The following is a 27,743-nucleotide window of genomic DNA, read 5'->3' as shown; positions in this document are numbered from 1 at the left end:
CATGACGTCGACGCGCAGCCACAACGGTCTGCCTCCCGCTGAAGCTGCAATGCGGGGCGTAGAGACGTAGTGACGTCGCTCCGTTTCATGTTAGGGCCACGCCTCGGCCGTTTCATCCACCTGACGTCATTACGCATTGGCGAACGTTCCCTTGTACGCTGATGTCACCGCGCCTCACATCCCCGTTGCTGGCGTTGCAGTTCTACGTAATCACGTATTTAAGGGGGACGGTCATTCGTTCACATTTTTCCACCCGACTGCATTGCGGGCAGTCCCGCGACGTCATGACATCATCGCGCAGACACCCTTCGATTTAATCCGAAGCGAATGCGGTGCGCGGTGACGTCACGATGGCTGTGACGTAATCACGCAGAGTTTGAGTCATTCTCCCTCCCCCATTGACCTGCATTGCGGTAACAAAAACCCCTCCTTCCCATATGTCCTTCCATATGAAATATACAAACATATTTTATATTTATCATATCCCGACAGCCACACGGCCTTCTGGGAATTCATCATTTTAAGCAATTTGTCCAATCCAAGCACATTCGTGTCCAGTCTCGACTCTCTCACGAGCGGTCAGACTTGCACATCACAGGACTCTGGGTGATATCTGGCAGGTCGCAAGCATTGCTTCAAGCAAAGCCCGACCGCTGATGAGACACTGAATGTCAACACCGGCAGGTTTGCTGGCCAATGCCGCCGAAATGATGCCCTCACCGAAGGCCATGTGGCTGATGGGATGAGTAAAAACTAGTTTACAATTTTCGTCGACAAATAAGGGGTGTCTTTGGCCGCTTGGTGATATTGCTGCCGCTATTCTCCGTCACACTCATGATGCCTCGATAAAAGATCGAGCCTGAAGCCCATGCTTAATGTAAAGCGCTGTGCTGTAAAAACCAAACGCGAACCGTATGTTGTTACGTAACTCACGTTGTCCATTATTATTTTGTTTATCCCAGTCAAACTTAGCGGGCTTCCTTCTTACATTATTTTTTGCATAATGCTAAGAGTTGAGTTTACTTTACGTACGACATAAAAATTTCATCTTAGTCCGATTATTTGGCTGTACAGTACATTGAATCTTTTATGCAATGCAGGGCTGCATTAAATTCCTCCGCTAATTTAAATATTCGATCTCTATCGTACCGGTTCCATCTTTCTCCCGAAGGTCCAGGCATTTATGAACTGCCCATCATAAACTTTCCATTGGCTGCTCTCCTGCTCCCATTCTTTGCTAGGATGCCCAATCGTATTGTCGTTGTGGTTCAAACAGCCCATGTTGTTTTTGTTGTGGTCAAACAACTCCCTCGTTAGCACACATGGCAAGCGAATTGTATGCGACTGTTTGGAAGACACGATGTACTTCGTGAAACAGCATTGCACGGCGCGTACTCAAATGTAAAACTCACCCGCACATGCATGCACCACCAACCCTGCCTGGCGTGTTCTCCACACGTGAGACAGCCACGGAGGTGGAGGGGTGTGGTAGGCACAGTTCTTGATCTAAGGAATTAAAGAGGCCCCCTGTCGAATATTCCCCGTCTTTGTAGCCCGGGCTCCCCTGTCCCACGTGTCCTGATGTAGTTGCACCATCGGCAAAACTCGGTAGCTATTCCACCAAACAGCCTTCAAACGAACTTTATAATTTCACAGACTTTAAAAGCCATAGTGATGGGAGATGGTTGGGTGGGTGGGTGGTTGGCAAGGTTCATTGGTAGGACGCGGTAAAAAAAAAATACCGGCTGGCTTTATTATCAAGCGTCCCAACAGCCCAGCAGAACTTACAACCGATGGAATAGCAGCAGCAGCTCGGTGTACAGCGAACTCGGCAGAAGAGTCCCATACACGCACCACAGTTCACGAGTCGAGGCCACAGAGGTGGCTCCCCCAATTCCAGACGGAAGGGATGGATGCTCCACAGCAGCTGTCATCTGCTGTCTTGCTGCAGCAGCCATGCAGGTACTTCGGAGCAAGTTTGCGCTCTTCACAGTTGCACGAGGCATGTGTTCACGAGTTCATTTAACGTCAAGAATGAAACGACGGCCGATATCGCCACTGCAACAAGGATTCAGGTCCCATCGCAACTAGCTCCACGTCGCTCAGTCATTTTGCACCGGGTAAAAAATACACTCTTCAGCATCACGCACCTCTGCTTGTCCGTCAAGAGTTTGGTTAAACCGCACCCCGAGCCGCGGTCTGGTCAAGTCCTCCGCATCGGTGAATATGAAGGCTGCACTCGTGCGCTCGCACCGTGACGGGCGTGATCGGCCGAGTGGCAAAACCGTCCGTACGGAGTCCCAGTCTCCATCAATGGCAAGAGCAGTAACAGCCCCGTCATACAAATGAAAATTTAAGACACACTGTGGCAATTAAAACATTCTAAGCAAAGCCTCCAGTGAACAAAAAAAACATCACACATTAAACGCCCCATTTTCTAGGTATTTCTTTTACTGAAAAAGGAAAATAGCAACTTACTGTGAAAACACAAACACGTTAGCGTGAATCAAAGTATCGGACCGCCTGTTGTAAAATGAATGCAGTGCTAACATGTGTTGTCTACACAATGTAACATTCAACTGCAAGATTTCGACAGAAGTTGGCACCACCGATTAGTACAGTTGGCTACGTATGGTGCGAAAGAAGTTCAACATACAAAGCCAGTTCTGGGGAAACATTGAGATTTAAAATCTGATGCAATCTGGGCAGGCAGTAATGAGTTTCTGTGCAGTTCCAGTGAAAACGAATGCCACAAATGTTCTTTATATGACAGCATTCCAGGTGGGTTTCCCAAAGTCTGTTCATCAGAATCACATTGAGACCAGAAAATACTCTGGAAAGGAATTTCAGCTCGAGCATTGCTGACCAGATTCTTAAAAAATACAGCACATCTCAAAAGAATCTTGCTTGAAAATTCCAATTTCGGTCCGAGGCGATGGAAGTCATGAAAAAAAATTCACTGTCAAACAAACAGCAGACAAAATTCCTCCAGTTCGCGGTATGTCCTAGGAAAACAGTTTTTTTTAATGAACAGTTCCCCGCGAACTCTACGGGACGACAAAGCAGGGTGAGGAGGACAACGATCGGTCCGCCGGCATCTTGTTTAGGACGTCTGGGACGCCCAAGCATACGTCATCGCTGGGCGACAGGGGCGGCACTCCCGCACGCCGTCGCTTGAACAGCCTTAGGCTGGCTCTCAGCAGCTCGGGGTCCAGGCTCGGTGCGTTCGTGTAGGGCTGCTGGCCTCCGATCTGCACGAGAATGAGAGGGCAGCAACTCTGGTACCGTCAATGCCGCCGCCGCCTCCGCACGTGCCCAGCGTTATTTATATCATATGTTTATCCACGCACCTCCAGCGATGTCTCTAGTTTAGAAGCAAATCATAAAAATTGCGAGCAGCTGTCTGGTTAAGCAAGTATAACATTCGGGTATAATTAAACCTTTAATTTAAACTTAATTAAATTTTATATACATCATTTTAACATAATTTCATTGTTTGGCAACGCAGCCATGTTTTTTTAAACATGTTCTATCTCAATAGGCTCTCAACACATCACAAGATGTTCTAATGAAATTTAAGAAGAAAAAAATACAGATGATAAAATTAATTATTTGGTGATGCTGCTGCTGCATTGGCAGTCGTGCCCAAGCATGACATTAATATTGCCTTGAAATGTAATTTATGTGCGCTGAGAAAGAACCACTGCCCGAAACGTCACCGATTATTTATTTCTCATATTCTTAGTTTTTTCGGTAAATTACTGCAGTCACGAAAGCTTTAAATCAATATTTATTTCTCTTTTAAGGTCACAGTGTTATCAACGAATGTGTTGGGATTATAAAGTACATCATTTTCGTAAGAAATGTACATGTAACAGAATAGCCCTGCACATTTCTCAATCTACTGCTGGAAGAGCCTCTCCACGCCGTGCGGGTCGTGGTGGTTAATTTACCATACTTCACCATGCTGATTAGTGGGTAGAATGTGAGCAGCAGAAATGGGAGCGTATAAGTACAGGACAACTGAATTTCGTGCACTGCCCTCTGCTGTCAACCTGCTGCACCTTGTTTGTGCACGGTGATCACTCACCAAAGCGCGACGCAAGATCAACCCTGCCTAGCATCTGAGATCTGACAAGATCGGTCACATTACGGGTAAAAAATACGGTCAAAGACCTAAAACCCCACATCTGTGAAAACCTGAAGTGAACCCGCGAAGACGGATTAAGCCCCACGCTAGATGCCACGCTCGCTTCGCGGATCAAGCCGAGCGAGATGGCTTTTGGGCGCTCCCCGTGTTCTCACCTTGCCGCTCAGCATCTGCCTGCGAATGGCGAGGTCCCGGCGGTAGCAGAGAGCGCGGTGGCATGGTGCAGCCACGTGCAGCACGGCCGCCTGCTCATGTCGGCGCCCCAGCACGGCCCGTCCCAGCGCCCCCAGCTCCTGCTCCAGCATCGCCTCCACGTCTGTGGTGCGATGGCAGGGGGGGTTGGCGGTGGTGGTGGGGGGGGGGCGAGGGCGGTGAGAAACGAGTGACGCTGTCGGCACGGTGCGCTTTCTCACTCACGGGCAGCGCCCTCTCACTGATAACCGCTGCTAAACGTGCATCTATTGTAACTATTAACAAACTATTACAATTTTATCAGAAAGGCCCACTGAGCTATATAGCTCTTTTGCAGAAGCAAGGTGGCCACAAATGGCTTATTACATGGAAATGTAAAGCAGCCAAATGATCTAAACGCACGATGTTGATTTTCACAATGTGGAGTGAAAAACAAGAGGACACGGAGAAAAATCCACTTGACCATGTGGAGAATAATGCAAAATCCAAATATACAGGCAACAGGGTCAGGATCAAATCCACGACCTCCTGTAGACCTGGCGAGGTAGATAACATCTCGCCACCGTAGCATCCCTAATCGCCAATCCCAGTAAAGATCCTCCGGGGATTTAATCTCGACCTCAAAAACAATGATTCATGTTTGCTCAAATCCACACATGTCATGGCAGATCTGTGCATAAGCTTCACGAAAGGAAATTATGAAAAAAGTACAGCATGTGATGGCAGAAACACCAACCAAACCATAGTTCACTCCAAGAAATCCACCACACGTCAAATTAAGCCATATTGTGGCTGCTTATATCCAGCCATATGCAAGATACAGTGATAACCATCTCATTGCTAGTGAATGAATACCAGACAATTTGGATTTGTACAGCATCCATATACAACATCGGCCAGTTTCCAAATTAGAAAAATGACCCATAAATTACTCAATTGGGATTACACATCACAATCATCACCCCCTGCTGACAAGAGTAATGCCTGCTCATATGCCAGATGCTGAGGTCACCTGGTGCCGCACAGGGACAAGCTGGCACTGGGGGTGCCCTTTCAATGTTCGAGATGAGATGTAAGTGTATCTTGACGTGTAACGCTTTGTGAGACACCCCACTGTGAGGCTCGCTATCTCAAGAACTATTTTTTATTTAAAACCACATGTTGAAAATAACCGATTCTAATGTGCACGATTCACCACGCATTCAGTTGTGGTGCGTAACAGCGCGGGCGCAACGGAGAGCTACCCGGGGCGCTGGCAGAAGTCTCCTTGCAGGCGTCGCGGATTCGCTGCAGCAGGCGTGGCCCGGCCAGGCGCGCCGACACGCCGAGTCGCAGGAGCACGGCGCCCGGCGTGAAGCGCAGCAGTGCCATGCCGGCATCGCGCTGCTCTCCGTCCACCTCCTTCGACTCGTTCGCCAGACTCGACCAGTCCACCGCAGCCACGTCCGCGGGGTCTGGGCACAAGAACCAGACGAGAGGCTTGGCTCGACCTACGCTGTCGCCCGTCAATGACCTAATGCCAGCGGACACCATTAGACTAGACAGAGCATACTGGGTTGGTTGCGTGGCACGTCCACCCTGCGGTACCATTACAATTGTACGAGCAGGAGCACTGTCGGAATTTGTCACGCGGAGTGGACGGCGCCGAACAGCCGAGCGATCCCCGCGTTGTCAGACGAAGCTGCCCCTGCAAGTTGGATTGGGGATGCGGCACCTGTCTGCTTGTTGGGGTCACGTGACCCGTCTGCGCCGTCGGCCAGCATCTCATCCAGTTCGTCGTCGCTGATGGGCTCGTACTCTTCGTACGAGGCTCCTGACGGTCCCATCTCCGCGTCCCTTCCTGCACGGGGTGCCGGCAGCAAGGCGGAGCCGGGAAGGCACGAGGTGACCCAACCCCCGTTATACACGAGAAGAAGAGAACACGAGACGTTAGAAGTAGGCCTGTACCGATTCACCCACCCTTCCCCCCTTATCCTCTGGTGATCTGATGAATTATAACGATTCCAAGCCCTGATTTGACTCAAGAGTCATATCCTTTTCTTTTAAATTGATTTTACCATCTCGTTTTAATTTTTTTGTAGTTGTTTGCTTGAAAACAAAATGTTAAATTTGCAATCCATTTGCACAATTGAAATACTCCATTCTTCTATAATTCAAGAAATGCATTGCGAGTGCAAAACTCTATTAAAAATTATCAATCGATGCATTGCTACTTGTCACCATAAAACGTGGCGTCGAGCGAGTCGCCACTGTTCGCGGCCTGCGAAAGCTCTCACCGTCGGCAGTGTCGACCGCTCGCCCATCGTGGCTGCCGTGCTCCTGCGCCGCTCGAACGGCGGCGCCGTCCTCCGACTGCCGCGCGGTTCCGAGTTCGGCGGGCAAATCCCCGCGGGGCGTGCCCGCTAGGCCTGGCACCGGCGGTCCGTGGTGGTGGTGGTGATGGTGGTGGTGCTGGTGGTCGAACGGCGCCTGCGGCCTGTCGCCGTCGCGCTCTCGCTCGCGGTCCCCGCGTCTCCGGTCCCAGTTGCGCGGTGGTGCCCCACCACGCTCCCGGCCGTCGTAAGAGCCGGCGCGGGCGTGGCCCCAGCGACCCGACTCCGGTGAGCTGTGTCGCGAGCCGCGGCCGTGTCGGTCCACGTCATGGCGTTCTGCCGGCGGATACGACGGCGTTACCGGCGCCCGCTCAGAGCCGCGATTAACACAGGGCGGCAAACTCTCAACGATGACGGCCGTTTTCTTGTCGGTGCCAAGAACCACAGATGCACCAGGAGGAGCGATATATAAAACCAACGACACAGGTCTTATATAAAAACGATAGGGGTAAAATTAGCGTGTTCAGACATTGTGATGTCATCTGAAAATGTGAGCGGTAATCAGCCCTCCTAACAGGTCTCTCATCTCTCTCCCATTTATTTCGCCTTGACTAATCTGTATCTCTTTGCGTCTCGGCAAGCTGTGTGTCTCAGCGGCCACTCTCAGACTCCCAGAGCCTCGGGTTTGCAAGATGGCAGTTTCAGTACCTGGACTCATCCATTAATTTCCTGAACCAAAGTTGGTGCATTATGGGGCTTTTGAGAATGGAATACAACTGGACCCAAGGCATGTGTGCAAGGGGAGCTACCAGAGCCATTGGCAGAAGTTTCGTTTGCAAGCGTCACCGTGTGTAGTACGCTATATTAAAAAAAAAAAATCATTACTCTCAACGTGAAAGGTGAGTAGTGTCTCACCGGACGAGCCAGACTCTTCCCGGCGAAGCTGCTCCAGGCGGGACGAGCGTCGGTCCAATGACCGCTCGGCACTGCGGTTCCTCCGCCGGTCACGGTCGGCCTCGCGCGATCCGGCACGCGGTAGCGGCGGTGTCGCCGCAGCTATATCCTCCGTGCCCAGTACCAACGCGGACGGCGGCGGCACCACCCCCATGCCCATGGGCTGGAGGCCCATGGGCAGGCCAATGGGCAGGACCGTGGGGAGGCCCGCGGGGAGGCCCACGGGGAGGCCCACGGGGAGGCCCACGGGGAGCAGGATGGGCTTATGCAGCCCGATGGTGGCGGCGCGGTCTTCCTCGGCGGTGCGGGCGGCGCGCTGCGGGGACTCGGTGGAGGTGGAGCGGCGGTGCCGGCTTGACGTGCGGCTCTGGTTGCTGCCAATGCTGCTACTGCGGCCGTGGTGCTCGCACAGCAGGCTGGCGTGGTCACGCATCGGCCTGGGGTCACACGGAGTGCGGTGCACGGTTTCTTTATTTGCACCCCGTCATTCATGGTATTGCAAAAGCCTCTTTTTGAGGTTCTTGTGCTTCTTGTCTTGCGCTCTTTGGGGCTGAGTGGCCATGTCTCAGCTCCATACAGCAAACACGACGGAACTCCTTTGTTACCAGGTCTCTTTGCGGACTCTTGGGGCAACGGTGGGATGACTGCATTTAACCGGAGGCTAACTGCTAAGTGCATGACATGACGGCACTGGGAATGTGGCTTGCTTCCCCTTGGTTGACTGCCCACCAGGTTCTCTGAGCTACAGGACCTCATAGGTGGACGAGGAAGCCGAGGGGTAGGCCACAGGGCTTGCGGCTGCATTCAAATGAGCGTTACTGTCGAGACTCGGAGAGAGCAAGGGTTGGTATCAAGCACTTACAACAATTGGCTAAATACTTAAAGACAGAAAAAAGCAGCACTGAAATTTACAGGGTAAGCATCTCGCTGATAATCAACTTGCCCACGCACGCACCGTGCGTCTTCCCTGCCGCGGCTGTCCCTGCGTAGGTCCTCGAAGCCGCGCTCCACCAGCAAGCTGTCCACCCAGCCGGGCCGATCGCCCTCGCGAGCCAGGGGCGCCAGGGGCACCAGGGGCGCCAGGGGCGCCAGGGGCGCAAGGGGCGCCAGAGGCACATCGCACCGGAATCTGCCGTCCACAAAACCCACCACGGTTGTGCCACTTACTTCACCGTCCATGGCTAAGACTGTGGGCAGGCGCATCGCGACAGCGCTCGTCGTGGTTCTCCCACAACCACCAATCCTCGGAGAGGCCCACAACACAGTCGCTAATAGGTAAAGCGACAGACTGAATGGTACAGCATTTAAGAGAACAGCCCAATTGAAACTCCTTAACCAGCATCTGGCAATGCAGAACGCTTGGTGGTGCAGCAACGTGGGTCAAAGACGTCCCGGAGTAATGAGAGAGAAGTCATGATATCCGGAGCACTTTGCCCTTCACTGAAGAAATAAAACTGTGTGACACCATGACTACTTACTGCTTGTTCTACACCAAGAATATCACGAATTAGTTTTTTATTATCAGGATAATTAACATTGTTTGCCACGATATCCACGTGGCTAATGTATTGAGGAAGAGGTGAATATTTCGACAGAGAGTAATTCAGTTTAACAAGTAGGCTTTCGCAACTAATATCATCCATAATAGAGGTTTTTTGGGTTAGATCGCATAAATATATAAATGTGTCGTTAAACCCGCCACCACTAGACATAGCCAACTAGTAAGGGTTGTCACGTAAACAGAACGTGTCATTTCGTCACTAGTACAGCACACCGGTGTGTTGGAGAGCCAAGCCACAACATTTACAACCTGGGTAAATGTTGTGGAGAAGTCCACCTGTTCCGTTCCTTATATAGAGGCTTAGATGTGGTGACCACACTTCTGCACTCTTGTGCAAAGTGGGGGGGGGGGGGGATTAATGAGTCTACGTTCATTATGCATGCGTATTATGCGCATGTTGAAGTTCTGAGCAAAACTAGCTACTAGCTAATTGAAATAAATATAATTTTAACCGTTCGGATAGCTAAAGACTTAGTGCTGCGTGGAAGCGAATCATCAAATAATACATTGTTTAAATGCCTGCCTATACAGGCCACCATCCTTCAATAGGGATTACCGTTGGTATGCTATTTTAATACACACAATGGACAGGAAGAACAAGTTCAAAGGGCTCGCATAATAAGCATGCATAATGAATGTTGACTCATGAATCCCCCCCCCCCGCACCCTCCACAAATCTGGCTGTCGCCTGATGAAGCTAGTGGTAATTACTGGCGAAACGTCGTACTCAGATTGTAAATATTGTGGCTTGGCTCTCCAACACACCGGTGTGCTGTACTCGTGACGAATTGACCACGTTCTGTTTAAGTGACAACCCTTACTAGTTGGCTGTGGCAGTTTTTAACGACACATTTATATATTTATGCGATCTAACCCAAAAAACCTCTAATAGAGAGGAATTCAGATAGAGGGAAGAGTGGGCAGAGGAGAATGGAACGGAGAGAGAGTGACTCGCCTTCCGTCCTCAAAGTCCCGCTCCAGGGCGGGGTCGCGCCGTGCGTGGAACCACTCGAGCCGGTGGGGCTCGGCGGGCGGCAGAAAGCCCACGGGCGAGAAGCAGTGCTCGTCGCGCACCGGCGCCTGCCTGCGGAAGCTCTCGCCCTGCTCCCGCTCGAGCTCAGCGTCGCGCTCCCAGGGGACGACGGCCGTGTTGCCGCGCCGCTCGTCCGCTCCCCCGTGCTCCCACCGCTCAAACTCCGGCCCCTTCTCGAAGGCCTCTCCGCCGAGGGGCCGCGGCCTCTCGGCGTGGAGTCCGACGCCGCGGACCTCTCCGCCACGCTCGCCCTTCCTCGCCTCGTCGTCTCCCCTCGGCTCGCCCTCGGGGCGGCACGGCACCTCCTCGTCCGACCAATCGCTGAACACCTCGCCGGCCGTGATGCTTGCCGGCTTCTCGTCCACCTCCTTGGGACTCTCGGGTCGCTCCGCGGGCGGCTCCTTCTTCACGACGACGACGACGACGTCGTCCCGCGACACTTCGGTTTGCGAGGAAGAGGGCGGGGTGGGCGCGGGCACGGGCGGGGTGCTGGGCCCCTTGCGTTTCTTGGCGTGCGTCACCGAATCGTCATCGGAAGACTCCGCCTCCTCGCGTGCCCTCTTCCTCCGCCCGCTCTCCGGGGCAGAGTCGTCCGATCGCTCCGACAGCCGAGGTGGCGTGTGCGGCGCCTCGCGCTCCCCGGTGCTGCTCCCGCCGCGCGATCCCGCGGCCCTGTCGCCGAAGCCCGACTTGCTGTGCTTGCGGCGCTGCGGCCGGCTCGGCTTGCGCTTGCGGAACTGGGGCATGCGCGGGCGGTCGACGAACTGCTCGCGCACGTCGATCTCGCGCGTGGGCAGCGCCTCGCCCGCCGCCACCGACTTGAGGCGCTCCTGGATGAGGCTGGTGTTGCGGTCGGGCGTGACGCCGTGGGCCCGGTCGGCCTCGCGCCGCCGCTCCGGCGTCTGCTCGGCCCGGCGCGCTGGACTGCCGACGGCGAGCGTCGACTCCACTGGCAGCACCACCTGGCTGGACAGGCGCGTCTCCCTGCCCCGGCGCTGCCCTGCACGGCCACACCGACACGGCAAGGGGTCGTCGTTACTGTCGACAGAATCGGACGACGGCTCCCCCCAGAGAGCTGCGCCTGAGTGTTCGAGCAAGGCGGATCGGAGTGCGATGCAACTAAGGATGTGTTAGTTGAATAAAAATTGGAATTGGAAAAGTACCGCATTTATTTTTAATCATTATTTGATTTCCCAGTGGACAAAACCAGCCAGGTAGCTCAGTGGTACAGGACGCAGCTCGCAGTCGCTCAAATCCTTGTTGGGGGCTGACTCGGCGCAGCATCACTCCGGGGTCGATCAAATAAGTACCAGGATGTGGGGAAGTTAAGTGGTTGTGCTATGAAATTACTCGCCCCTGGTCTAGGAATGTGGAAGCTCCATCACCGGCTCATTCGAGCAGGAAATCAATTACTTGAATATAACCGAAGCGTGAGATCTCAAAACTAAGTGGGTGCTTTGATGGGCGACCGCCGTGCATGCCAGGTTGTTATAGGCGTCTGTGGGGCTATGTTGCGGGCAACAGATGGCAGTGCAGTTCTGTACTCTGACACTTCCACGTTTCTGCTGCCCACCAATAATTCGCACCGACGAGGGTGGTGACACATGGACAAAGAGCCCCGACGACCCCCACGAGCCGCAGGGCGTGTGGAGACCTTCATCCAGCAGTGGATCGAGAAAATAACTGGCCACGTACACGTCTTCTGAAACAACGGTTTTCATTTGCCCCATGTGGAAGGGTAAAGTGCTGTTTGTAATAATTTAGTAACATTTGTTCTTCGCACCGTTCTCCCAGCGCAAGGCTATCACAATGGTGCTAAGATTCAGCATTCAGAGGCATAGCCTGCAGTAGATTCACAATAGGCAGCGATGTTGCTTTGTGTATTTGCAAATAAGTAATTTGAAGGTAATTTTTACAATTTTAACAAATTTAGACCGTGACATCAGCACACAAGGGCCTACTCTTTTCAAATGACGTCACGGGGATCGTGAACGGCGAACGCGAAGCGGACGGTGCGCCTGCAGTAACGACCAGGGGGTGGCCTGCCGGATTGGAATCCACAATCCTCTGCGACGAGCGGCGAAGGCGCTACAGCTGGACCACGTGTACTCAGGAAGTCTCGGTTTTGCTGGTGGTGGTGGGCAAGCGAGCGAGCAGGAGTCACACACTTCGGTCATCCCCGCTGTTGGAGGAGTCGGCGCTCTCGGGTGACTTGAGTCGCAGTTTCTTTGCAGTCGGCCGCGGGGAAGTCGGGCTGCTGACGTCTCGCGTCCGCTTCCTGGGCACAAGTTTCACGTTGTTTATTTTGTTTAGACAGGCGAGAGAACTCACAGTGGCCAGGGTGAGTCTCATTTGCAAGTGACCTGGGCCACCAATGTGACAGAAGCAGAAAGCAAGTACAACACTAAATCAAATTCTCCTAGCAATAGTTCGGAAATTCTATTAACTTACAGAAACATCAAAATAGATATAGGGTGATTATTGCAGGAGTATATGAAGTAATTGTACAGAACTGACAGTTATGAATCAAATTATGGTTGAGATGGCACAATAGCGGCACGCATCTCTTAGAGGGCGCGGCAACTCGGCAACGTGCAGAGACACGTCGAGCCTTCCCTCACCTCTTCTTGTCTCCGTCCTCGCGCCGCTCCTCCTTCGGCTCCTCCCTGCGCCGCTCTCGCTCCTCCCTCCTGCGGCCGCGCCCGCCGCGCCCTCGCCCGCCGCCGCCCCCCCTCTCCGCCTCGCGCTCCCGCTCCTTGCCTCGCTCCCTCTCGCCAGCGTCCGGCCCTTCGGCCCGCTCTCTCTCGCGTTGCTCCCTGTGCTCCCTCGCTCGCTCGGCCTTCTTCTCCGCGTCCGCGGGGCGCGCCCGCTCGCGCTCCCGCAGCTCGTTGGCCAAGCGCTCGCGCTCCCTCTCGCGCTCGCGGTGTTCGGCGTCCAAGCGCTCGCGCTCGCGATGGTCGGCGTCGGCTCTCTCGCGTTCCCTCCGCTCCCCATCCACGCGCTCCCTGTCGCGGTGCTCGCGGTGCTCGGCGCCGGAACGCTCCCTCTCCTTGTCGCGGTCCCTGTGGTCGCCGGCGCCGCCGCCGTCGGTGCGGTCGCGCTCTCTCCTTTCCACCTCCCTCCGCGCCGCATCGCGATCACCGGCCGGGGGCAGAGACGGCAGATCCCTCGAGCCGCCTCCGCGCTGGGAGGGTCGCGCCGGTGGGGACGCCGGGCGGCTCCCGGGGGCCGCGGCGCCGTCTGCGGTTGCCCACGGGAAGCGGCGCTTTCAATCAAGCGAGACCCACAGCGGTTTGCAACGCAACAACAAAACGTGGATTGATACAGCCCCTAAATGCAACCACATTTCCCAAGTCGCTGTAGGGAAAGCAAGTGCACAGGCAGAGGAAAACAGGAAGGTCTTCAGCTTGGAATTGAAGATGGGCAAGGAGCTGGAGAGTGCCAGACGACAGGGGAAGCAAAAATGGATGAGCAATCTCCAATTAGCAAAGGTTGACTTGGGGGCTTTGACAGAGAGCCTTGGATGCTGGAGCAGAGTGTGTGTGGAGGCAGTAGAGTGAGATGAGACGCTTTCCTTCATAAATTAATGACATGAAGTGACAATGCCACGTGAGCAGGACTGCAGCTGATGACGACCCAGTTCATCATCATGATCACCCCTACCCCATGCCACACTCGCACCTCGCTCGCGATTTTCCCGGCGCTCTTCACGTCTGTCGAACGAGACGTCGCGGCCGGAATCGCGGTTTTCCCGTGCGGCCTTCTCGGGTGCCGCCGCTGCCCTGCTGTCCCACGTGGCAAGCCCAACCCTGGTGTTGCCGCCACCAACGCCGCCACGGCCTGCGGCACACAGCGAGCAGCATTGCGGTTACACGCAGCAATCTCACACACGACAGCGGCAAGGAAGGGCTCTCAGCACGTCAACCGGGAAATGTGGGCCTTCATTCGTGCGACAAACAGCCAAGGTTGTGATAAGATTCAGCGATAATAACGATGCAAGACCATGCAAAAAATAATCGCTTTTACGTTGCTTATAATATCGCAACTGTGAAGTCGCGATATATATGCAACTTGAAAGCCAATTCAGGTAAGAATTGATTTTAATCGTGGATTAATTGTTACACATCGAGTAACAGCATCATGAAAATGAAGGATTGCTCTCCTCCGGCGTGGGACCCACCACCTCTGTCCTGCGCGCGCTCGTTGCTGCGCCCGCCCCGCTCGCCGCTCCGATCCTCCTTGCGCGTCCCCTCCTCCCGCTTGCGCCCGGTGCGCCCAAACGCCCTGTCGTCAGCGGCCGCGGCGCCGGTCGTTCCCGCCGAAGCCTCGTCCCTCCGACGCGGCTCCCGGCCTTCCCTTGCGGCCCCCCTGCCGTCCCTCCAGCCGTCCGAGCGGCCCTCGACCTTGCCATCCCGCTCCGACCGGGCCTTCTCCTTTTCCGGCGCTTTTTCGGGTGGCGGCGGCGGCTGCCGACCGGCGTCGCGCTCTTCCCTGCGCTCGCGATCTCGAGCGGCGGCGCGCTCCGCCTCGCCGCCGTCTTTGCCCTCCCGCTTGTCCATCCTCGCGCGCGCGTCTGTGGCCGCAGCCGCGCAGATTTTAGTGTCAGCTCTCCAGCACCCCTCCGCGCGATTCATCTCGCACGCTCATTGCGCCGTTTATTCGAAGGTGTGCGAGAAAATCCGTCAGGATGGTTGCGTATATAGGATAAAATAAACTATACATAAATATTCAATTTAATAGGGCACTATTAAATTGAATGGAAAATCCTCATTCCAATTACAGGCAAACCTCTCATAGCGCTGCCTCTTACAATGCTGTTTCATTATAACGCTCTTTGTCCAGGAGGAAAATACCTGCACGAATCAGCCCATATATGTTGACATAGAATAGTGTACATTAGGCAATGCCTTGAAACCAGTTACGCTGAATCGTTCATGTAAAATCAAGTCTAGACTAATGCAGTTCTCTTAATTAAAAATACCTCTTAAAGAAAGCCAGGTGCCCGATAATCTAATTACCCAGAATGTACCCAAATCTCATCAGATCTTGGAAGCTCAGCAAGGTTTAGAAATGGCCGACAACTATGCACAAGCAGCTAGCTGCAGCGCAACGTGGCGGGTAGCCGAGGGCAGTGAAGCAAAATCCACTGTTGCTCTGTACTTCTATGCTTCCGCGTCAATGGTCACCAACCCGCACTGAGCAGCGTGCAGAAGCATAGCCTAAGCACCCCGACGATCTGTACGGTGGACACCCTCATCCAGTTGCAGACGGACAAAAGCGCAGTACGTGTGTGCACGTGTGAACGTGGAAACCAGGCTACTGCGGTCACCCTGTCTCTCTCTCTCTTCCCTGGCCGTACCGTCGACTCTGTCCGGAGACTTGTCCGGCTCTCGCCGCTTGGACGCGTCCCTCTTGGGGCGGTCCCAGGACGCCGGCGGTGGCGGCGGCGGCACCGGTGAGGGGGGGCGACGGCGTCGACCCTGGGGGCTCTCCGAGCGGCGGCCGTGCAGCAGCGCTGTGCGCCTCGCCCTGTGGCATACGGCGGGCGCAACCGATAAAGCGATGGGTGGGGCCCCATACCGAGGGTCAACGAGGACATTCGCATATCTTTGGCGGGTGGCCACGCCTTAAAACACACAAACACACCTCAGACACTTTTGTCAATGCGAGAGGCCCTTGCATACAGAAAATTGGTACTCCATCAATATTTGGGGCATAAAAATTCAGTCACAAATCAGAGGCGTTATTATATGAAAATGACTCCTTAACACTGTGGCTGGGACGAGCCCTTAACACCACGGCAACACGTGCTGAAAATCTGCACAGCGAGGAGCAATTTTATTTAACTCCAGAGTGCCGCATAGGGGACGCGGGGCCCACCTGGAGGGGGGTGACGGGTCGTTGGCAGGTTTGCGCGCAGGCGAGCGGGAAGCCCGGCGCGCGCCCTCGGGAGCGGTCACGGTGATGGCGGGGGCCGGCGAGGCGGCGCGCTGCTCCAGATGCTGGGGCTGCGGAGCCGGCGGCTGCTTGCGCTGCCGCGGAGAGACGATCCCGCTACCGCTGCTGCCCCCGCCGATTCCGCTGCGCCGCCGAACTTGCTGCGGCGACTCGGGACTACGTGGTCGCACCACCCTGCAGCACCGGCACCGGACAACATCGTCAACACTACGACCGCCCGGCCAGCACAAACCGGGCCACAGCCCGCGCACCCACCCAGCGTCACGGTCAAATGAATCATTCACTCAACACCGCTTTGAAACAGGCCAACCATCCCTTCTTTTGCTTTAAGCCAGCGCTCAGCATTTCGTAATTCGTCGATTCGGATATATTCAAATGCTAATGATACATTCAACAAATTGCGTGGGCGAGAATAGGTTATTGACAATGAATGCAAATATTGCACAATTATAATCTTAGGTACAGGAGATGCGAGAGCTTTCGGCATCACCGAACCACAGGGGCAGGGCAACTGCACTCCTCGGCATGACGGGTGCAGCTACCCTGAGACGAGGGTGCCCTGATCCCGAGATGAAGGTGCCCCGAGTAGGATAAAGGAGGGTGCCCTGATTCCTATATGGGGGTGCCCTGCCCAGAGAGAAGCATGAGGAGGTGCGGGCGAACCTTCGTGGGGGGGAAGAGTGCAGGTGCTTCTTGGAGACGGTGGAAGAGGTGGACACCGGTTGGGAAGGGGGCGACTTTTTGCGCGACCGGTCTGGCGAGCTGCCAGGGCTGGACGCCGGAGACTGGGCGCGTTGACGGTTCGCCTGCGGCTTCGCTGCAGCGGAGAGAGTCCCGTTAGAACTTTGCACACACACAACTCCGCGCGTGCTTTGAATGCGCTGCATTAGGCCTCGCTGACTCGCTCCGCAAACAACGCTGTTACGGCTGTGTACCCGTCTCCCAAATCAAACAGCTGCTTGCTCTCATTTACATGCACGCCTACATAAATACATAATACGTGAATTGTATTTATAGCCATGAGAGGGACCACTGAGAAAACTACAAAACTAGAACAGAAACCCAGTGTGCATAAACAAAGCTTGTAGTAAACAATGTTCCAACGCGGGGAAATACGCAACAAAATAAATCAAGCGTAAAAAATATGTGTAACAAAGAAAGACAACAAAAGTTTCAAACAAATCAATTTCAAGAGTTCAGCGCTGTGACATCACACACAGCAACACGGACAACCAGGCGACGTGCAACAAGAACTTGGCGGCGGTGAGATTTGGCCAAGTAGCAACGGTCTAAATCAGTTCTGAACATGGAATTTCTGCTCTGTGGGGTGTTAATCACTACAGGCGACCTATGTAAAACATACTTAGAACTTTCTTCGCAGCGTATGTATCCAACCATGCTAATCGGAGGTGCAGGGCAAGACGCTACCTGGCGCAGGCGAGGGCCGCTTGGGCTCCGGCGCCGGCAGTAGGGATGGTGGTGCGGCTCGCCGGTGGTGCTGTGGGAGGGGCACCAGCACAGGCGACTCGGACCAGCGCTTGGACGGGTCCTTGCAGGAGGGCGGCGACTGCGACCAGGCCCGGCCTTGGTCAGCTCCGATGGGCGGAGACTCGGACCAGCCGCGGTATTGCCCCTTTCGCGGAGGAGGGGACGGTGGTTTGGGCGGCAGTGCCAGTGCCTCTCTCTCCCGCTGGAGCCAAGCAATACAGAAGGCAGAACTTCACAAGGCAAGGGTGGTGACACGGTGTCACAGGAGATACACTACGTTGCCAATCGTGCTAATCGGAGGTCCGGGGGGGGAGGGACAAATTAGACACAAAAAGCAGTTCGAAAGAAATTAGTTTTCAATCTAGATTTAAAAGTGCATAGCTGCAGTGGCTTCCTAATATTGGAAGAGCGTTCCAGACGGCCGCAGAAGCACATCTGAAAGTGCGCGATGCAGTGAATGCCTTTGTAAATGGAATCCATCGAATGCTTTGCCAAACTCAACACACAGTTATACACTCATCCATTGCTTTTCAAATACCATATAAAAGATTGCCCATGGAAGGATATTGCAGAACTACTTCCGAGATCCAACACAACCTGCAGTAAGATGTTGACACATGGTCGTTAACCTGTAATTTTCACTCCACACAGCTAGAAAACCCTGGTTACCTTGGGGAGCTCCTTTGCTGGGAGAGACAGGGACAGGAGCTTCGGCTCGCGGCTCCTCTCTGCTGGCGCGAGAACGGGCGAGCGAGACTTGCGCTTGTTGCCAAGCTGCTTGGTGGGGACAGCGAGGGTGGCGACCGGTGGGGGGGAGGGCACCGGCGGCGATCGCTTGCGTCCACGCTCTTTGCCGACAACCGGGGACCTCACCAAGGGCTGCTTGGGCTTGGGCGGAGTTCGGGAGCGCCGTCTAACGCCCACCGGTGACTTGGACCGTTGCTTTTTGCCCGAGAGAGGCGGGGAGGCCGATCGACGCTTGCCCTTGTCCTTTCGGGCAGGTGGCGAGTGGGAGGGTCGTCGCACCTGCTCCTTGCCGGCGCCGGGCGTCCGAGATCGCGTCCGCGACCGCCCTCGCGCGGCAACCACGGCCGGGGACTGTGTCCGTCGCTTGCAGCGGCTCTTGTTCGTCTCGGGAGAGCTCGACTGCCGGCGCAAGCGCTCCTTGCCAATCGGCGGAGACAGCGACCTCCGCTTGGCCCGTTCCTTGGCCCCGTCGGGCGACTTGCCGCGATGCTTGCCGTGCTTGTCCCTGCGCGTGGCCGCCGGCGACTGGGACCAGCGCGAGGCGCGCTCCGCCGCGGCGGGCGGAGAGTGAGACTGTCTGCGTGGCGCCCGCTTTCCAGGACTCAAAGAGCGCCGCTTTCTTCCCGTCCCCGGCGACCAATCCTGCGCACGCTCCTTACCGGGCGAGGGCGACGCCCGGCCGCCACGCTCCCGCCCGCTGGCCGACAGCCGGCGCTGCTTTGCCCGGTTCTTCCCGGCGCCGGGCGTCAGGGATCGCCGGCGGCCTCGGTCTTTGCTCGGCGCCAGCGGGGAGTGCGAGCGCCGGTCCTTGCTGCTTTCGGAGGACAAGGAGCGCCGCCTGGTGCGCTCCTTGACGGTGTCTGGCGACGGGCGCCTGCGCTCTTTGCCCCGCTCGGGCGAGCGTGACGACATCTCCCGCTGCTGCTGCTGCTCGCGGTTGCGGCCCAGGGGCTTGACCACCCGGGCCGAACCGCTCTTCCTGTGCACCGGCGACGGGGACCGTCGGGATGCGCGGTTGGCCGGTGGGGACGGGGAGTGCTGGGGGCTGGTGGTGGAGGAGTCCGAGTGGTGCCTCGCCTTGTCTCTGCACAGACAGGCCGCGTCACCAGCGTGAAACGATCACTCGCGTCAGCGCTCAAAATTAGTGTCAACCTGTATTGGTCAAAGCTGGAGACAAATGTTTCGCACTTTCAGCAAGCGGCTGTGGAATGTAATTGCGCAGCTGTGGGATGGACAGGTAAACACCTCTCAGAGTCTATAAATTAGTTCCCGGATTCAAGCACATGCGCTTCTTCGATCCATATTGCGTAACGGGGTAAAATCTGTGCTAATTGGTGCAGTTATGACAAATCCTTTGGACAGCACATTGTCATCCCATTGATGAAGGCCACACGCCATCACCATCATGGGGGCTGCTTGACCACTGATGTTATCAGTGGCCGGGAATTGAACTCGCCAGTTTCGCTAACCAATGCACTTCACCTAATTTGCAATCACGACAGAGCATCACTAGTTTCCTTACAAGCGTCAACGCGCAGGAGCATTTCCGTTACGTTACTCAAACAGCAACTACAGTTGTGGTGGCGGCGGTGGCACCGACACCGGCACAGCACGGGCAGCAGTGGCACGGCCCAGCTCGGGCGAGGCCGCCACCCTCACAGTGCCCAACGCGATCTCGGACCCCGCGCGGCACACCTCACGCGGTCCTTTCGGTCCTTGTCACGGCCGCGCTCCGCGTCCTTGCCCTTGTGCTTAGGCTCCTTGGCGTCACCGCGTGCCGCCTTGCCGTCCCGCATCTCCTTGCGCTCCTTGTTCTTGCCCTCCGCCTCCTTCAGCTTGTCCTTGTGTTTCTTCAGCAGCCGGGCCTCGTTGCTGGGCGGGAGCGGCGAGGGGCTGGGCGTGCGCGGTCCTTTCTTCTTGCCCAGCAGCTTGGGGTATTTCCTGTGAGCGGTGAGTTACACGCCTACGTATTATATCAGCATCACCTTATTTCTGGTATGTTTCCCACTCATGTGGGCTCTGCCTTCCTGCTCCTCTTTCTACACTCATTCCTGTCCTGGGCCATCATCTCCAAGTCCAATCCACAGTCCTTCACATCCTAGTTCATCACCTGGCTCTCGGTCTCCACCACGGTGCTTCCAGAATAATTAGAATTTCCTCCAATGTGGAATTCCTCTATTATAACATCTTCAACGCCAAATGTTACCGGGCTATTGTCTTATATCCCTGCGTCATTTGGAAAGAGTAGGGCATTGTACGCTGGCGTCATGATCCAAACTTGTCACACTTTAAAAATTACTCGCTACTTACCCAATTACACATTGCAATATCGCCCGCCTATTGTGAAACTACTGCCGACTGTCTGTGAAATATAGGGTCTTCACGATAACCTTGTGCTATAACAATGGCACGAACAACAAATGTACTAAATTACAAAAAAAAAGTTATTCTTACATAATTAAAAGGGGCACCTAACTATACTGCGAACATCTGCACTGAAAACCTACCGCTCAGCGTCGCCGGGTGGCGACGGCGTTCGTGGGCCTTTCTTGTTCTTCTTGTTGGGAGGCTGCAGGGCCAAGGGAGAGGATGGAGAAAGGATCCTCCTCTTTGGGGACTTGCCCTTCCTCTTGGGGGATGGCGACCGCTTGCTAACAGCCGGTTCCGGAGACACCTAGCAAAACGGAAAAGCGAGAATACAACCGCGACGTGCTACTTATTGGGCCAAATGTCCAGTATAACACAAGCGCGCATGCAGCTCTTAATCAAGCGACAGGGACAGAGTGAGAGTACGCTCTAGATATGTAATGATTCACCCCCACACAACTCTGGGCCATGATTCCATTTAGGAATCCGTTTGTTTGTCTCGTTTTTGCCATCTCATTTGTATAGTCATGGTCATTTCATTAGCCAATTTGTACAATTCACGTGTTGAATTTGCATAGTGAACAATCTACAATCACACCGCTATGCTAGGCACAAGTATGAGGAGCGTGCCACGACCAAATCACTCGGAATGGACCCAATCTCGTGAGATCTCGGAAGCTAAGCATTCATGAGCCTGCACAGTGTTTGGATGGGCAACCATCACGCACAAAACAAGTGTTGTAGGCTGCTGCGGGGCTACGTTGTTTGCAGAGGGAAGTACAGCAAAATATTTCGTCTATGCTGCCAGCTTTCACCAACCCGCAATGACCAGAGTTATTGAAGCAAGGTCAACTAACTCCCACGGCTCACACACCGTGCCGAGGCGCACGTCCAGGAAGCGAATTAACGAAAGCCATGTACACGCACACGGGCAGCGTAAGAATGACTGTATTTGTGTTGGACACGGGAAGAGGTGGGGGCGGCGATGGCGCCAGTGTCACCTGCTTTTGGATGACGAGCTCCTCACGCTCCTCCAACTCGCGCTCTTGCTCCAGCTTTATCAGCTCTAGCTGCAGCTTCTGGCGCTGCAGCTCCAGCGACAGCGCCTGTCCGAAGTCGTAGGCGGCGTCACCGTTGTCCGAGTCTGTGCAGACAAACAAAGCTCCCCTGCAGGCCCATTGTGGCTCCACCACGACCCAGAGACTACGCGGGCTTGATCCTGGTTAGTACTTGGAATCGATTCCAGGCGGGTGTCGAGAGCTTCGGCTGTGAGGTGGCCAGATGGCAGTGCAGCAATTGATTCTTGAATCTATCTGTGTTGCGCTGAAAGTGCTATCCGCTTGTATGCATGGTTGGCTTTCTCTGGATAATTGTCTCACTTCCATGAGCCAAACACCGTGGCATCACAATGCGCTCTTATTTCTGTTGTGAATGTACCACACAATTGCTTTGTCAGATGGCGTTTGCAAAAGTTTTGTTTAAAATTTGCGTTCCTTATACAGGCACCTGAATCATTTCTTTCATGAATGGAAAAAGACACCGTGTGCTGCCTGCAAACATTGTCGCTATTTTTTTTTTACAAATTGTTTTGGCTGCACCTTGGGTGCTATATCGTTACCACGCCTCCGTCCGCAGTTGTTGTCCTTTCGCCACAATGGATGGCGGTGTGCAATCCCCACTCTCTCTTCGCCTTGTCCAAACGTGCACTGTTACGCACTCCCAGGTATTTTCTCAATGCCCATTGGTTATGACTCGCAGATGGCAGTGAGGCAGTTGACACCGAGAGGTTCTCTCCATTAAATGCTTCTGCCCGCTCTCCAGTCCACGTCACGCCTTCTCAAAAAACAAACTTGCACGTTGTTAAGGGTGAATTTTATAATAATTTTTTTTTTATAATTTGGGTGTCAATGATCCTTGTACGACTCAGGTTTGAAGCAGAATAATGGACGAACAAAAGTATTTCAATAGATCACCAGTAGAATGACTTTGATGACTATGATGATAAGAACATTGGGCAGCTGCAAGTAGTCCCAAAGCATGTACGAAGGCGGGTACCTGTCAAAGAGCAGCCTTTCTTACCCTCACGGGCATGGTCCCAGGCGGGAGGTTCTCCGTCACTCTCAGGGGGCGTGCGTGCCTTGATGATCTTGATGTTGGCCTCCTCCTTGCTCCGGCGCTTCACCTTTGTGGAGTCCCTCTGCGGGCGACAGCCATGGCACCACGCTCGTTCTGCGAGGCCGTCTCTCGCTGCCGCTCTTTGACGCAGCATCGTCCGGAACCAACGCTTCGGACAAAAAACCCCCCTTCTGCGTGTCTGGCCACGCCCTGCGCAAAACCGCTGTCCACAGGACGCAGCAGCGGGTAAGAGAGCACGCGCCGTGGGAGTTCAGTTTGATGGAGACGGCCTCTGTGCCAGGCTCAGAGGGGACGGCCCCCCTATTTCTCCACGCATCTCCGGCACCGACAGGCGGCGGGGCGAGGCGTGGCAGGATCGAATCGCATGGCGAGCGCTCACCCTGCCAGGGGAGGGTGAAGCTTCCTGCCTGCGAGACGTCGGCTCTGCCTCCAAGTCCTGCCGCTTGTTCTTCATGCGCTCACGGAGATCGGTGGTCACACGGTCGGGGGACCTGCGGGGACAACGCGAGGGGGCACATCCCTCAAGTCAGGACCTCATTTTTTGTAAAAGTTGTCTCAGACCTTGTGGAGACAACTTTCCTGTCTGAAACATGAGAGAAAAGTAGCATATGCAAGTCAAGAGACACCACAGTTGCCGTTGTTCCAAATGTACAAAAACTTACCCCTCACAAGATATAGGGTACCTCAATAGACATGCATAATTATTTCATAAGCATTGACTTGATTTTATTTTGTTCGTGTCTTGTGCGTTCATGAGTGAAAATAAAGAGGCGGAACAGTTCGTTAATAAATAGGCACGTAACAGGGCACTGATTGCTTAAAATGTAATATTACTTTCATGATACATGCATCTAATCAAGCATGAGAGAACAGATTGTTTGTGACTTATGCGAGAATATGTGAGCGGATACACCTGTATAAACTAAATAGAAAAGAGAAATAATCCCAATGAAAAAGCTAAAATGAGACAATATGAGCAATGACTTCATATTCTTGGTTCTTTCGGTAAAGTCACGTAGAAGGGAAACAATAAAATAATAAAAATATAGAACAATAAAATTATCACGACGTTTCGACTGCAACACAAGCAATCATCATCAGGTGTGAAAACCACAGCAAGAAAATTTTTCAAGAAAATTTTTCAAAAATTTTTCAAATTTTCTTGTTGTGGTTTTCACACCTGATGACGATTGCTTGTGTTGCAGTCGAAACGTCGAGATTATTTTATTTTTTTATTACTTGTTCCCCTTCTACGTGACTTTACCGAAAGAACCAATAATATGAATCCCTGCAGTCACGAAAGCTTTAAATAACAAAAATGACTCCAATTGCATTGTGATCTGTAATTGTAACAATTTACTAAATCACTGGGGAATCATCACATGCTAATTAATCAAATTTGGTTTGGGGTTGTATTTTATTGGTGTGAGCCCCCATGTGTGTGTTTTATACAGTGCCTTGTGATCACCGGATGAAAGGCACTTTAGGAGTGTAAATTATTATTAATCAATCATGCCTCCCCATGGCGTGTGGCACCTGCGATTGCTTCCGCGGTAGTTCTTGCTTCGTGGGAGCGGGTGGCTGAATCTGCAGCTGTTGCCATAGTTGCAGCGCCCCTTCATCCAGTTGCGGCAAATCTGCACAAGAGGATACCACAATCATCAGCGCGCAAAATAATTTAAATTTTACAGCAGTGAAACCAGGTGAGGAAATGCACGGTGCATTGAGGCGGCAGAGGGTTTTGTGTGGTAGGGTCGGCAGAACTCAGTCACTCTTTACCACTGCCGTACCAAGTTGCTAGAGTTGCTCATTCATAATAAAAGTTAATTTGGGTAAGATCACGTAAATATGTGTCGTTAACCCACCACCACCCGACACGGCCAATTAGTAAGGTTTGTCACGTAAACAAAATGTGGCAACTAGTTACGACTTCAGCACACCGGAATGTGGAGAGTAAACCAACAACGATCACAATTTCAGTACGACATTTCGCTGATAATTACAACCAGGTTAATCGGGCAAATTGTGCCGTGTTAGAGTTGTTCATGGCGAGAACTTCTGGAGACTCGCACCTCGGTTGTCTTGGACTGCACGGGGGTGACCGTCGTGCTGCCGGTGCTTCCGCCAGTGCCGGCGCCGCCTCCTCCTCCTCCTCCGCCCCCACCTGGGCCCAGCCGCTCAAAGACGCTGGGCCGGCGCAGCGCGTTTTCCGACACAGTCTTGGAGCTCTCCACCGTCACCGTGCGCCGAACCTTCGACATGGCCGTCCCGCCAGCGGTGGCGGCGCGAACCTCGCGCCCCACGCGGGAACCACGTGCCTTGCCCCTTGGCTTCTGGCAGTGCAGACCACGCGGCAGCGGAAGCAGCGAAAGCGATCCAAGTCAACATTCGCGTCTCCCTTAGTGCCATGATACACTTTAGAAATATATGGCAATTGTTGCCGGTGATAATCATAAAAGTTGAACCATAAAACTTCGCACTGCTCATTATATACATTTGATAGTGGTATATCTGCATTTCACCAATTCTCAAAATAAATGAATGGCTAAATCACTAAATTGAAGTTGCATCTTTGTGGGTGTATGAATTACCAATAGTTGGTTGGCAGGCCATTGTCTCCTGCAAAAAAACCATTTTAAATACCTAAAATATGTAAAAATCTAATTGTTACCCTTCATTTTGGGCAACCGAGATGGCAACTTCAGATCACATGACAACTGGAGGTTGTATGGTCTGTAGACCAATCATTGCTCATCAAAAACCTTTAAACAATTTCATAGACTAAAAGGAACTCCTACTATCTTGACAGAATGGCTCATAGTAAATTCATTACCAGTGAGAACTCCCAGATACATATATGAAGTTGTCCTTTATTGGCATTCATACCATGATCGTTTCCTACTATCAACCAGAATCAGGCTTGCCCACGTTATATCGGCTATAACGTCACATTCCATGGTAAGAAAATTACGTGCTCTTATAATGCTGAGGATTGTATATTTGCGAGCGTTTAGGTAGACTTAAATCGATTTTGAACTACAGGCTGGCCATGCCCGACGAATCTGAAAATGCTGGTTTTAGTATTATTTGTTAAAACAAAAGACATTTTATATTGGGCCAACTGCCGGTTGAAAATGTTCTTTAAATTTACATTAATGACTTGGTTTGCAAAAACAATAGCGAACAGTTATCACGGACATTGTTTTACGCAGCAGCGAGGGAATTGGCGGGGGGTGATCGTGAGACCTTGTATCATAGTGCGTGAGGGTTACCGTGACCAGGGAGACACTCGTGGGCAGTGGCACAAAACTCCTCAAGTGCAATTCGCCCAAGTAATATAAAACAGTAGAAGATGCGTGGGGGAAACAAATATAACTTCGCGTGTTTTAAGCAGAGGCAACTTCGGGAGCGAGGGAGCTGGAGAGATGAGATGGCAAGCGGGGGAAGGAGAGAGGACGAGATCAGGGGGAGAAACAAACCCCAAGGCAGACCGGAGTGCGAGCGACCGGACGTGCTAATGGAAGCAAAGAAATCAGGGGAAGGGGAGCGAAGATGTCAGGGGATCAGAAGCCCGGGAGGGGTGGGGGGGATAAGCGGGGCGCACCAGGAGCAACAGGGAGACCCGGGGAGGCGCACAGGGCTGGGAAAACCAGGGACTCCAAAGGAACACGTGCCCACCGGAAGCCGGGCTCTCCCAGCACGGCCTCCCCTTCGCTTACACGGGACCCGCGCAGGGAAGGCTGAGGAAGAGCGGGAGGACACGAGCTGAGCGGCGTGGCAATGCGTGGCCGAGCCCGGAGCTTGGGCACCTAGCGTCCGCCGCGTCCACGGCCCGTGTTGCGGCCCGCGCCTCAAGGCAACACCGCAGGCTGTGCGGCCTAAGTCGTGCACCCGTCGCGAGCGCCGTGTATCCGTTCGGGGAGCGGCCGCGCTGCGTCCCGACGCGCGGGCCCGTCGCGCCACACGCTACCGGCCGCGTCCGCGTGAAGCGAAGCTGATGCGGCCGAGACGAGGTCACGAACCATCGACGGGGGTCGCCTCCTCTACCCTGCGCCTGGCGCCATCATTGCGGGGACCGCCCACTTCCGGCGGTGGAGCAGACTGCGCGGTGACGTCACGCGGTGGCGTCAGGCGGCGGGCGGTGACGTCATCGCGTCAAATGCCAGTCTGTTCGAAATCGGTTTCGCTTTTGCGATACCGGTAACCGCATAACATGAAATAAAACGGTTACCGATTTAGCCAACGTGGTGTGATCAGTAATCGTTAGCGCAGTGGACTTGTAGAACAGAGGCCGCCGGTTCAGTTCCACTTCCTGGCGCGGCAGTTAAAACAATCGCGCAAGTTTCGACCGTCGAGCAGCGGATTGATCACGGCTGATCATTCAGTTTCAGTTTCTTTATTGTTTTATATTTTTATTATTTTATTGTTTCCCTTCTACGTGACTTTACCGAATTAACCAAGAATATACATTCAGTTTCTTTATTTTGGTCTAGCCCTGTGAGCCATTCGGCTCTTGAATCGGGTGCAACCACAACAAACAAAAAAAAACACCAACAAGAAAAAACATCTTAAAGTGAATCAATTAGAAGCACACCCAATGCACAATATTTCCTCAGCAGAGCCCCGACAGACAAGCTCCCAGTTTACAAGTGAGCAACCGAGTTACTGGAGGTATCCATGTCAATGTGCACCACCTGAATCAGGAGTGCTTCACAGGCCGGGTTAAGGTGCTGCTCGTTCACTGCACGATAGCGCACGTCCACGTACATCTCCATGCACAGTCGGAAGAAGCGCGTTATCAAATCATCAGTCTTCAGGATGCCGTGCTGGTGCATCTGTCCGACA

General features: G+C 53.7%; 1 protein-coding gene across 4 annotated transcripts; it reads right to left on the bottom strand.

Moving 5' to 3' along the window:
• Positions 1 to 1,728: 1,728 nt before the first annotated feature.
• Positions 1,729 to 27,015, bottom strand: LOC116952558 (uncharacterized). Of its 4 annotated transcripts, none has more exons than XM_032972009.2 (25): positions 26,921 to 27,015; positions 24,971 to 25,231; positions 24,435 to 24,535; positions 23,278 to 23,389; positions 22,818 to 22,959; positions 21,764 to 21,906; positions 20,903 to 21,069; positions 20,091 to 20,336; positions 18,318 to 19,479; positions 17,589 to 17,850; positions 16,824 to 16,977; positions 16,083 to 16,334; positions 15,562 to 15,731; positions 14,383 to 14,775; positions 13,884 to 14,042; positions 12,824 to 13,442; positions 12,371 to 12,480; positions 10,125 to 11,202; positions 8,564 to 8,737; positions 7,570 to 8,045; positions 6,619 to 6,990; positions 6,057 to 6,182; positions 5,587 to 5,796; positions 4,306 to 4,466; positions 1,729 to 3,251 (listed from the first exon to the last, which is right to left on the bottom strand). In XM_032972009.2, exons 1-25 carry the CDS (start codon positions 26,921 to 26,923, stop codon positions 3,048 to 3,050), a joined length of 7,257 nt encoding a protein of 2,418 aa, XP_032827900.2. In that variant the 5' UTR covers positions 26,924 to 27,015; the 3' UTR covers positions 1,729 to 3,047. The 4 variants fall into 4 exon arrangements, with proteins under 4 accessions (XP_032827900.2, XP_032827901.2, XP_032827903.2 ...); XM_032972010.2 differs by having other exon boundaries at positions 22,842 to 22,959; XM_032972012.2 differs by having other exon boundaries at positions 26,577 to 27,001.
• Positions 27,016 to 27,743: the final 728 nt, after the last annotated feature.

This window comes from Petromyzon marinus, chromosome 47 (genome assembly GCF_048934315.1).
Source record: "Petromyzon marinus isolate PM22_M1 ecotype Great Lakes invasive population chromosome 47, UKy_Petmar_22M1.pri1.0, whole genome shotgun sequence".
Classification (NCBI taxonomy): Eukaryota; Metazoa; Chordata; class Hyperoartia; order Petromyzontiformes; family Petromyzontidae; genus Petromyzon; species Petromyzon marinus.
Note: the sequence above shows the minus strand (reverse complement) of the source record. Positions and strands in the feature narration are given on the sequence as shown.